General features: G+C 38.1%; 1 protein-coding gene across 2 annotated transcripts in view; it reads right to left on the reverse strand.

The window, feature by feature from the left end:
* The window catches only part of ubr3 (ubiquitin protein ligase E3 component n-recognin 3), a 46584-nt gene extending 35872 nt beyond the window's left edge, over positions 1-10712 (reverse strand). Inside the window, exons 1-18 of one of the 2 annotated variants that reach the window (XM_044366836.1) lie at positions 10239-10712; positions 8813-8952; positions 8350-8502; positions 7774-7929; positions 7244-7284; positions 6888-6954; positions 6673-6803; positions 6209-6437; positions 5293-5472; positions 4158-4291; positions 3917-4003; positions 3769-3834; positions 3584-3673; positions 3355-3483; positions 3215-3267; positions 2969-3102; positions 774-859; positions 254-395 (exon numbers count right to left, since the gene is read on the reverse strand). In XM_044366836.1, the coding sequence (XP_044222771.1) occupies positions 254-395; positions 774-859; positions 2969-3102; positions 3215-3267; positions 3355-3483; positions 3584-3673; positions 3769-3834; positions 3917-4003; positions 4158-4291; positions 5293-5472; positions 6209-6437; positions 6673-6803; positions 6888-6954; positions 7244-7284; positions 7774-7929; positions 8350-8502; positions 8813-8952; positions 10239-10675 (2455 nt within the window). In that variant the 5' untranslated portion in view covers positions 10676-10712. The remainder of the gene's footprint in view (positions 1-253; positions 396-773; positions 860-2968; positions 3103-3214; positions 3268-3354; positions 3484-3583; positions 3674-3768; positions 3835-3916; positions 4004-4157; positions 4292-5292; positions 5473-6208; positions 6438-6672; positions 6804-6887; positions 6955-7243; positions 7285-7773; positions 7930-8349; positions 8503-8812; positions 8953-10238) is intronic. The other variant, XM_044366837.1, reaches the window with a different exon arrangement.
* Positions 10713-11653: the final 941 nt, after the last annotated feature.

Genomic DNA, 11653 nt, shown 5'->3' on the forward strand with positions numbered 1-11653 from the left:
AAGTCTCATCTTTCTCAGTTCAGAAATTATTCTGTCTCAGTCCTGTGGCTCAAACACCTGACAAGCATCAAGTTCTTTTGGTTTCTAGGTTTAAACCTTCCTTATTCACTTCCATGCATGTACAGTTTTATGCAAATTAAACATTCAACAATGCCGTGACAACACCCACTGTAATTTCCATATGTTTAACAGGTTACTTATTACAGTTGTCCATTAGTAAATCATGCATTCAACTTCAGCATCATCGTCCTACCTTTCGGTGTGTACATGCCCTGCTGCATGGAGCCTCCTGGCTCAAACACTGGTGCTTTGAAGTCAGCCACGGCAGAGAGCATCTCCTCAAAACTACAGCTCCCTGGTACGATGCCACTCTTTGGGTTGGGATTCTCAGGGATCTAAGAAAAAAATCTTAAGGAAGAAGATGTTCATGGACAGACACTGAACAGTGTCTTCTTTCCAGAGGCTGCAACTAAATAGCTGAACTGTTCTGTTATCAAACAGGACATTTCACATCCCTTGTTTAATCCCTGCACTTGTCACTTTCATATACTTCATTTCTTTGTCTGTAGCACAGTCCATATTTCATTTGTACAGTCAATATTTCATTTCAAGCTCTATATCTCTCATTTCAAAACTATTATTATTCCATTCTGTAGCAAATGCCAAGACACATTCTTTGTATGCTTACTTACTTGGCCAGTAAACAGATTCTGATTCTGATGGACTGGATACTAGATGCTCTTTTAAAGTACTCGTTGAGTATTGAAGGATACAAGGTCTAACAGTGCACTGTGTGTACGGTCATTCATACACAACTGGGAGACCATCTCAGCCCGAAGGATCTCATCATCTGTCATCCCTGTAAATGAGAGTGAGATGTAGAACGTGAGGACAAACTGAAAAGATTAAAAGATTAAAAAACAGTCACTGAGGCTCATATAATCATCAGAGGTGTTGATTCAATTCGGCAATTTTGAGGATGTAGTTTGCAGTCTTCAACCAATTTGCCATTAGGAGTCTTTTATTCAATGTAAACATGGGTCTAGTTGTGATGCCTGTTCCTATGAAATTATGTTTTGCTGTGTTTGGCAGATGGATTATTAACAAAGGATGGATCAGTGTCATTAACCGTGCACAACAGCTTCTCTTTAATGATAAATACTTTTTATAGTGTTTTGTGTTACATACATTAAAAAGGAGGGTTCATGTAGATCTGCTTGGGATGAAGGGCAACCTCTCTTCATCTCCAGCATTAACAAAGTACTTTGTGTTGGGTTTTTTTAGCTACACACTAATCACTTTAGGCTTTATATAGTCAATAATGATCCATCAAAAAGTGTTACATCAACCATGATCCCACAGATTGGCTAGAGAATTCCTGACTGAACAAATGTGACTTTAGGAACTCTTTTCCATTTATTTCCATTCAGTGGGGCTTGAGGAAAATGTTCTGACCGATAAGGCGATCGTGATTTTTATCAAATTGCTATTATTGTCTATAAATGAAATTCTAGGCATACCGTTATTAAACTTAAATTGTTGTTGATGTTCTCTCAAGGTTCTTTCATTTCAAAGTAAATTTTGCTAATTGTTAATAGAAAATGTGACCTATTTGGATCCCATTTAGTCATGCTGCATTTATGGTAACACCAAAAAACAGAAGGTTGCTCATCTCTGATAATTTAACTAAATGTTTTGATATCCAACTGAAGGACAAAGCTTTCAACAATGATATGATGTGCCTGAAAGTTCAACTGGAAGTTTCTGACCATCATCCACTATCCACCAGCTCTCAGTAATTTAAACTAATGAGTTGGCTCGTTAGTAGTCAAGAGTGACGTGAAGCAAAAAGACACGGTCCACTCTGTCTTCTGAAACATAATTATATGGATTGAGGTTTCTTTTTCTATTAAATCATCTTTGGCTGATTGAAAATAGTACAAACCACAGCAGACAGAGAACATATTAGCCAGAAATCTGCCAAGAATATAATTTTGTAGTTTGGCCATCTCCAAGAATTACCATTAATTGAATTGCTGGTTCATTAGTCAGAAAATTATGTAATGTGTCAAAGTTAAAGTCTCAAAAATCATGAAGCCATTTGTCAAACATTAGAAAACTGCACTAGAAAAGAGAAATGGTGACTACGAGTGCACCCTCACCAACAATTACTCCAAGACACACATAGGATATTTATTGACAGACTCTGTTTTTTCAGCAACCACTGGGTGTATCAACACCTTATGCCGGGATCAGACTACATGAATCCAGCCCGTTTTTGACAGGATTTTGTCAGACCTGATTATGAACGTAAAGAACGAAGAATATGCATGTAGTGTGGCATAATTGAAGAAAAGTGATGTGGCAGCTGGGACACCCCACGAAACCCTGATGAAAAGTCTAGCATGTCAGAATTTTTTGTATATTCCTGCCTAGTTTGACATCGTCCACGACATGTTCCTTGACGTTGACCAACAGGATGGCAGTGCTCTCTGGCGCACATATGTAGACACTGACAGAGAAAGTCAAAGCTGTCCAGCGGCTGTCTAGTTGAGCAGAGTCACATTTAGCATTTTAGACAGCAGGGAGAGCAGTGGCTCGCCTCCTCTACAGGCTGATACAGGCAGTAAAACCTACCGTCAGTCACCACTGTTTTCTTGATTACTATATACTTTTTCAGTTATAATTGAAATCATCTTGAACGATGATTGGTCGGGGTCATACTTGTAGTGTCGTCAGTCTCCCAACCAAGACACGGCAAGAATTTATGGCACTATGATTGTCTAATCTAACATGGTGACCTTCGTGAAGGACAAAAATATTGTATAGTCTGATTCCAGCTAGACAGAAAATACATTATGAGCTTTGTGAAACAGAAATTTACTGTGGTGCTATTTTCTTGCATTCTAAGTTTTTGTTATTTTCTTACTCCCTGTAGACTGTGTGTATTCTCTGTTGTACCACTTACCCAAATGAATGCGAAGGCTCGTCAATATGACCAGGAAGGTCAGTGCTCCTTCTAGCATTGGTCTCTCCTGCTCAGAGTCTAACACAGCATTCTGATGCTGAGACGCCATGGTCAACAGGTCAACCACTTTGAATCTGTGTGAGAGAAGATAATATGTAAAATACAATACCACTAAGCTGTGTTGAATTATAAATGCATTATGTGGTAAGACATTACACGAATACACATGCATTAGTTGGAGCTTACCTCTCAAAAACACTTGAGATAAAGTAGTCCGGATCGAGTCTTGATGCACAAACCTGCAAAACACATAGAGAATGAGGAATTCAGAATAGGGACAAAAAAAGGAACTACAGTATATGATATTGACAGTGAGCAATGCTAACCTGGAGCAGATAGATGTCTGGGTCAATCATGGAGTTGCAGAAGTGTGACTGCACGTAGGTCATGGCTTGTCCCTTGATCTGCAGACCATTTCTGACCCACATGTTGCTATGGATCTCTGACAGGCATGCCTACAGCCAGACAAAGTATTAACATGTGGCTGCAGACCTGGAGGAGATGCATACATGAATACAAACCCTAAAATCTGCTTACAGGCCTTTGATGCTATACCTGAATTTGGAGTGGATGCACCATGATCTTCATCAGCATCTCTTGGTCAGGCAGGAGGCTGTCCAGGTCCAAGCCTTGGCACTTCACAGCCTGAGAATTTTCAACCAAACAATTAGCTTATCACATATGACTCTGCAGTGTATTCTTGTGTGTTTGTGTTTTAAGAGATGGGACTTCTTGCATACCTTACTGAGGAACATGGCATAGTAGCGGTGCAGTGGCAGGTGAAATGTCACTTGATTTGGAGCAGGCTGTTGGAGAAATATGAGCCATGAGAAACGGGGGAGGAAAAAACTTTGCTTGTAAATACAGTGATTTGTCTTTTAAATTTACCTCATCAATGAAGCCAATGGCATCAAACCAGATCTGAAGGGTCTCCAAACAGTAGCGTACCACAGTTTTAGTATATTCCTGTGTCTCCTGCACACAGACAATTTAACATGTTAAAAATTTATATGAGGTTATACAGTAAGTGCATGTAGTGCAGGATGTTTGAACTGCATATTCCATTAATCCTTCAAGATCACTAAGGATGCACACAGGAGCTATGTGTGAGAACAGAAACAGGACTTACTTTGACTTTGCAGTGTGTTAAGAGACCCCACATGGGTTGTGCACAGGCCTCAAGCTCTGCTGCAAACGCTGCATAGTATGTCTGAGACTCAAATTCCACATGTTCATTCAACTCCCGCTTGTTCAGGTTCATACCTATGACAACAGGAAATTATTTCAAAGGTTAGACAGTGAACACATGTTACATGGCTTCTTAACACCCATATAAACAAATCAAAAGATATATTTTTCTCATGCAAATATAAAAAATGGCTGTATAAATGTTAGCATACTAGCAGATTATTCTCTACATTTATAAATCTGCCAAATCTGTTTGGTAAAAGCCAGATTAATCTCTATAAAAACAGGAGAATTTAAAGCAAGAGTTGTGCTGCAGACATGCATAGAACGTAATAGTGACACTGCACATATCATCAGCAAGAGGACACTGAAGCCCACTGTGCAAGGGTGAGTGTTATTTATAGGGTTGTGAGTAGAGTCCACATCTCAAGTGAGCAGCACTAACCTCAGTTCTAATTCACTGACAAAGATTCATTTTGTACACCCCATAACTCACTTTTTCATGAGGCATTATATTATTACCACAGTATAGATGAGATCAGCCTTTGGTACATGAAGTCTAACTGGAAATCTGCACAAGCAGGAGCAATCATTTAAATAAATTATTGTGGTTGACTTCATGGAGTTTCCATCACAAATGACAGCGTCATTAAACTGTTTAGTGGTGTTATCGAATCACTGAGCTGCCATTATTGAATAGGTGGGGTACAAGTGAGCAAGTACAACCTTATTAATCAAGAACAGATAAATAACAATAGGTTGAGTTATATGTACAAGCAGAGGATGCTATGGGATCTAATGACTGTTTGTCTGTAAAACTTCTAGTCTGATTTAACAAAGGTGGATACACGCTAGGTCACCAAAAGTATCTGTCACTCTGTAGATACAATATTAACTTCTGAATTTAAAGCATGGGCCACAAGTGGTTTTGAATGCCAGCATACTGAACTCCAAACTCCACTGCTATCAGTGTGTGAATGCGTACGTGAATGGGAGGCACTGTGAAGCACTTCTTCCTACTCAGGTAACAGAAGCAGCATATAAGTGCAGTCGCTTTATCAATTACTATGACTTACCTTGGAAAAACGACACAAAGCTCATCCATAGCATCAACAATGAATGGTCTTCCAGGAACTTTTTTGCTACACTTTGGTGTGACAGGATGTTAATAAAGTCACTAACTAATGGCCAGTAAGTGTTGTTCTTCAACAGAGCCTCACTACAGTTCACCACAACATGGCGGCTGTTCTCTTCATCTAAAGAAGGGGGAAAAAAAACAAGAAATAGGGACAAACGTGCATTAAGTTATTGACATTTGGCTCATGGTTAATTTAGTTCTTTAAAAGCAACAAATTAAAAAAAATGTGGAGAAAGACATTGGCCAATGCAACAATTACAAAATGCAACACCTGCATACTGATGGAGCGTTTATGTCAGTGTCAGTGATAAAAAACAAAAAACTCAAAAATAAAAAATTGAAGCTTATTTCACCTAAAACCAGCACAATGAGAAAGGCCAAAAGGATGAAACATCTGCGCTGACAATGATTAAAAATACAAAGAAAATTAACAGCTGCATTTATTAAAATCTTAACATGTTTCAAATATTTGTATTACTAAAAATGAGACAGTGCAGTCAAATTTAAAGTTAATGGTGATCCAGCAGCATAAAACCTCCTGATATAATTTCGTCCATGCTTCCCGGCTCATAGCATCAGGTCTTTACAACGTGAGCTGCGGGTTATTACACCACTGACATTACTTTCCATCTTTAAAACAGAATCAGCCTGGTAAAGCAAAAATTTAATAATGCATAAGGCCAAAGGAGATAATGATCAGTCACCAATATTAGAAATCTTTTTTTTTTTTTAAAGCAAAAGACAAAAAACTCTTGCTTTCATATGTGGTGGTGTGATGACCCAACTATTTTTAAGTATGACGAGGTGTGTTTACTACTAATCAAAATGAATCATAATCCAACACATTCACTTACCCTGAAGTTCACTTTTAATAAGGCAACTCTCCATCATGTAGAGGAGGACTGTGACCATGATGTCCAGGAGCTGACACTCCTCTGTCACGTGTCGAGCCAGCTCCTCGTTGCTGAACAGTTGCACACTAATATGTACAATGCGGTTGGACATTGTATCCGACTCGTGGCTTTTCATCAGCGTTTTCATGATGAATGCATAATGCTGAACAAATGTTTTTGTAAAGGTGATCTGTCAGAAAGGAAGTAAAAATAATTAAGACTTAATGTTATGTTGCTTCCTTTTAAGGAGGATTCAATTTGCTTTAAAAACTTTACATATAACATTTCAGATAATTGAGTCTATGGCATGACAGTGCAAAGGAACTGTATCACAAATATATAAATAACAGACTAGGCACACAACTCAAAGTTACACTAGATTGTTGCATTTTTGCAGACAAATGTAAACATGGAAAAGAAAATACCTTGTAATCCTGATCTGGCAACATGTTGAGTAAGAAGGTGACCATCTTCTGAGGAAACTCATATTTTATTGTCCAAAACAGCAGCTCCTCCAAAAAGCATTTATGCTTCAGAGACTCAATAATACACGGGTCTGAGGGCAGAAAAGGCACATAATAAGAAGGGCGGTTCCTCTAACATAAAGTATATTAGTGCATTACATTTCCTTTGCGTTTACCTTTCGTACTGCTACTCAACTTAACCCTCTTTCTCTGTCCAACAGACTGCCCTGCGTCTTGGTCCTCCTGGGAAGAAAATAAAATCCAACACCATTAATTTTAACACATCTGCACAAAGTACAAACAATAACAACCATGGATCAGTTTGAGTCACATTAAAATAAACCACCTGAAATGCTGATTGGTAAAAGAAAAAAAAAATTTTGGACAATTTATTTTTGAATCCAAGGGATTTTGGTCACTATATTTATTAGACAAAAATATTTATCAAAAATAAAAGGTTAATGAACACTGAACTAAACTTAATTCTAAATTGGTTATATCTGGTTATTCTACGTGTGATCTTGATGTGTACCTCTTTACTGGACTCATCTGGGCTCCCTGGTGCAGTGGTTCCTATGAAAATTAAGAGAAACATTTATTCATAAGTAGACATCAGCAGAATCAATGGGCAAATACAAATACAAAGGTTACCGAGATATCAGTTTGCAAAATTGCTGCCAATTTGTTTTCTAAGCCATATTCAGCATTGGCCACAAAGTGAGTTGTAATTCCTTTTAAATCATGTATGTTAAGTTAGATTTCTGTGGTTTGTGCTGTTCTATAATCATCTTTATGTCATCAACATTCTCTTGAATACCTATGATGGAGGCAGGTCAAGTATACAGTGTGTAAAAAGTGGAAGGGAAATTGGTTACGCCCAGTTCAAAAGAACGTGGTGCTCAGGAGTAACAGTCCCGATCATTTGATCGTTTTTTGATCTATAATTTAGCACAATAGGATGTTTGCTTGTTGAAAAAGGAAAGGTTTCAGGCACCTGCAGGGCTCAGACTCCTTAAAAAAAATGCATGCAGACAATCAAGAATTTCACAAAGATTATCTTACCCAATAGGACCATTGCTCCTGCACCTCCTTCAGCACCAACAGTGACATCAGCAGCGGCACCTTGGGCTTTATCCTCCACAGAAACCAGACCTGAATTCTTCAACGCCGACAAATACTTCTCATAGTTCTTTTTAGCATACAAATTCTCCTCTTGGCCTGCAGCAGTGGAGCAAAACAGAAATTGCAACAACAATTACTATATTGTTAAAATCTCAAGATGAGCAAAAACCTTTATCAAAAAGGTAAATGTGCAGCAATTCATAAAAAGTTAGAAAACACCTGGATCAGGTATTCAGCAACAAAATGCATGGCCTGGATGAAGGTACAGATCAATAAGATCTCTTTTCCCCCATTTTTAACAGTTTAACACTTCAAGTCCAAAATGTTTGGTTTGTGCTTTACTTCAAATTTTGAAATTTTCACTTAAACTTTTCCTTGTGAGTAGAAATCATATAGCAACACCAACAGACTAGAAATATTAAACAACAGCCCAATAACAAAGGAACTATTAAAACTCAGGGGCATAGAAATTCTTGTCAATTAATACACTCTTACATAAGTAGTGTAGATATTTACCCATGCTCAACTCCTTGAATGTTTGCTGATTGGTCAAGATCTTTGTCAACACAGTCCTCATTGCCCCTCCCATCTTCGTCAGCTCCTCCAGGAAGGAGATTTGAGGCTCCAGCTGTTGCAGGACTTTCTGTAGATCTCTCTCGGTTGAGGTGTCTGGTAAAATGAGATAAGAGATATTAACTACTTTGTGAACGCAATATTTGATGCAAGCAGCTGTTTACAACTGGTATGCAGCTTGCACAGCAGATCCATGTTTTCATAAGATATGCAACAAGAGATCCACATCATATGTAAGAAGGTCAAGAGAGAGTTTTAGACTTTTTTGCTAGGGTTCTGAAGGACACAGACACATTTAAAGTATTTTTTGTAGTCGTGGCTTTTGTGTGAGTTGGTCAGTGGGTCAAGATATATGTATATGTACATGTCTTTGGAAAGAGAAGACTATTGTCATGAGTGTTTTCACCTGGTTCAATGTATCCATCCCTCAGATACTGTATGATACACAGGATGAAGCGAGGAAGAACCATCTCAGACATCAAGAGAAGGTCTCGAGGTATTGAAGGGACATTCTCCCCTGTTCTCAACCGATGCCGTCGGCAAAACCTGTCAGAAAGAAAGAAAGAAAGAAAAAAACAAAACAAATGTTGATATTGCAGACCTCTGACAGAGACCATCATTTTCTCTCTCTAATGAAGCTAAAATGGGTAGGCGTAATAAGCTTAGGCTTCAGCCTGTCCTTTCCGGTATTTAGAGAGACTTTTCTTGAGTAAATTATTATAAGAAATTATGCAGTGAATGTTTTCTTCTAAGTCTGTTAAACATATGGACTGGAATAAACAAATGAAAATGAAATAAACTTTTGTTGCAATTCTTGGGCAGTTTTAATTATTTTTACAGGTGAAAGAAAGCAGAACGTAAGTGCAGTTGGGGTAGAATATCTGTAACCATCTATTTAAATTAATTTTAATAAAACGTTTCTACAGATGTAATACTTGTGATTATATCAATGTCTCAAGAGTTAAATATTGGGTTGGGCTGGAAAGCTTTTTTTCTCTTCCCATAAGTATAGCGTGATTCATAGCAACACAGAAACTACCTCTTCTCTTGCTCATATCGATAAGACTGTATTTGACTGTCAAAACAAAAATGAACTATTGAGCAGGCCACTGTTATACTCCGACCAACTTTGTGTTACCCAGCTATACAATATCAACCTGTGACAATACTTTGTGTATAGATTTTGATTCTTACATATAATATTCAATCTAATGTAAGGATGTGTATTACAGTTTCTGTAGAGGAAAAAAAGCTATCAGAGAATTGATGTGACAAACCGTTTTACACTTTAATCCAGAGCAATTAACAGTAATTCAATCTTTGAAAATTATTTCGGTCTGCAATCAATGACAGAAATAATTGGGTCATATGTATAAATATACAAATTCATATACACAAATACGGTAACGTTACATACAGAGACACATAAAAAAGGAGGCAGATACTCAAATACCACAGTTGAAACTAAATAATTTAACTTCAAAGATTTCTGCAGCTTTTAACTGCAGTAAAAGAGATTATCATGATAATTAAACCCCCAGCACACATATAAACAGTCATATATCGGTAATATATAGATAGAAAATAGCCTCAGGTATAAGATTTTTTGTTATGGCTAGCTGCTAAGTCGAGGCTATCCTATTAATAAATGAGAGGAGAGAGCACATTTAAGGCAGAATAATCTGGAAGCTGACCTCAAAAAGCACCTGAGGAAATGTTTTTAGCTAGAATATCCGCCCACTTTCCCACCACGACCAGTGAAAACGATACTGGCTGTAACCCGTCGGTTAGCATAACCAGCTCGTTTAGCCCACAGCTAGCCTCGGACTTACCCCGTTTCTCGCATGACATTACCGTCTCCACAGTCACAGGCCCCGCCAGCCTGGCTCCGGAACATGTTGAAATCATGGCCCGTGTGGTCTCCGTTATTGAAGCACTCAGCGCAGAGTGACATGCACGGAGAGATGCCACAGGTCCGGCATCGATACGCCACGAAATTAGCCGTCCATACCAAACCGCACAGTGTCGCGTTGTCATAGGAGCGGACGGTTTTACAGAAGTCCTCGAAACCGTCGCCTCCTGCGATCAGACATTTACACCAGTCAAGAGCATCCGTGTCCGCCGCTGGTTTCTCGGGATTTAACACGACGTCAAGCAGCTCCTGAAGTTGTCGGACTCCAGAGGTGTTGTCAGTCCGGTTTAAGTCTGCCTTTAAGTGGGCGGCAGTGGCTTTCTTGTCCCGGCGCAGCAGCAGCGACGCCGCCATCATGCACTCTGGCTTGTTGACCACAAATTTATTTTTGTTGTCTTGCTTCCATGTTCTCGGGTTTTCTCGCGATACTTTCTCGGTAGGCTCGTTGTTATTGGCTACAGAATATGCAAACGTGATAATCTACAAATTTACAAGAATAACTTCACTCCTCACAGTTTTTTTTTTAAATCTAGAACTATATATATATATATATAGTATAAAAATAAATCTTTTTTTGGAGTATTATTATTTTTGACACATTTTTAATAGCAACAAATAAACCACACAAAAATCAATGCCCAAAGCCCAATTTAAACATACACACACATACACGCCTGGGGAGAGGGATACAAGTTACAAAGAGAAATTCATCTTAACCACATATCAAGAACACAAAACTTCGTAACAGTACATATCATCCACATGTGATTGTTTATTACAACCCATCAAAAATAGGAGTAAAAAAACAAAACAAAGAAAAAACCCAATCTATATATACATACAAATTGGGTCAAACTGAGTCCAGATATTGCAAAAAGGGACCCTAAGATCCTTCCTATTTATGCTGACATTTTAAACTATTAAATCACAGTTTCTCCATGTGAATAACCTAAACAAGTTCATGCAACCAGTTCCTGAAGCACAGAGGAGTCGGTGTCTTCCAGTCTTTGAGAATAAGTTTCTTTGCTAGTACCATGCCCATGCTGTTTGAATGTGTACACCAGGGAGAGTTAAAGAGTCCTCTGAACATCAGAACACACTGTTCCAACACAGATGTATGTTTTGTATAATTGAAATATGCCATAAAGCTTTGTAATTGAATTTTGTACAAAAAAATATTCAACCGACATGATCATCTCTATAATTATGTTGAATTTATTCATGACTTTGGAATCCCTGTTTCTCCAAAGGATTTATCAATTGTTTTTGATACTTTCCCCTCTGGTATTATTTCACTTTTTAAAGGTTTTAAGGGAAATTAAAATCACCCTATAT

The sequence above is a fragment of the Thunnus albacares genome, chromosome 11 (genome assembly GCF_914725855.1).
Source record: "Thunnus albacares chromosome 11, fThuAlb1.1, whole genome shotgun sequence".
Classification (NCBI taxonomy): domain Eukaryota; kingdom Metazoa; phylum Chordata; class Actinopteri; order Scombriformes; family Scombridae; genus Thunnus; species Thunnus albacares.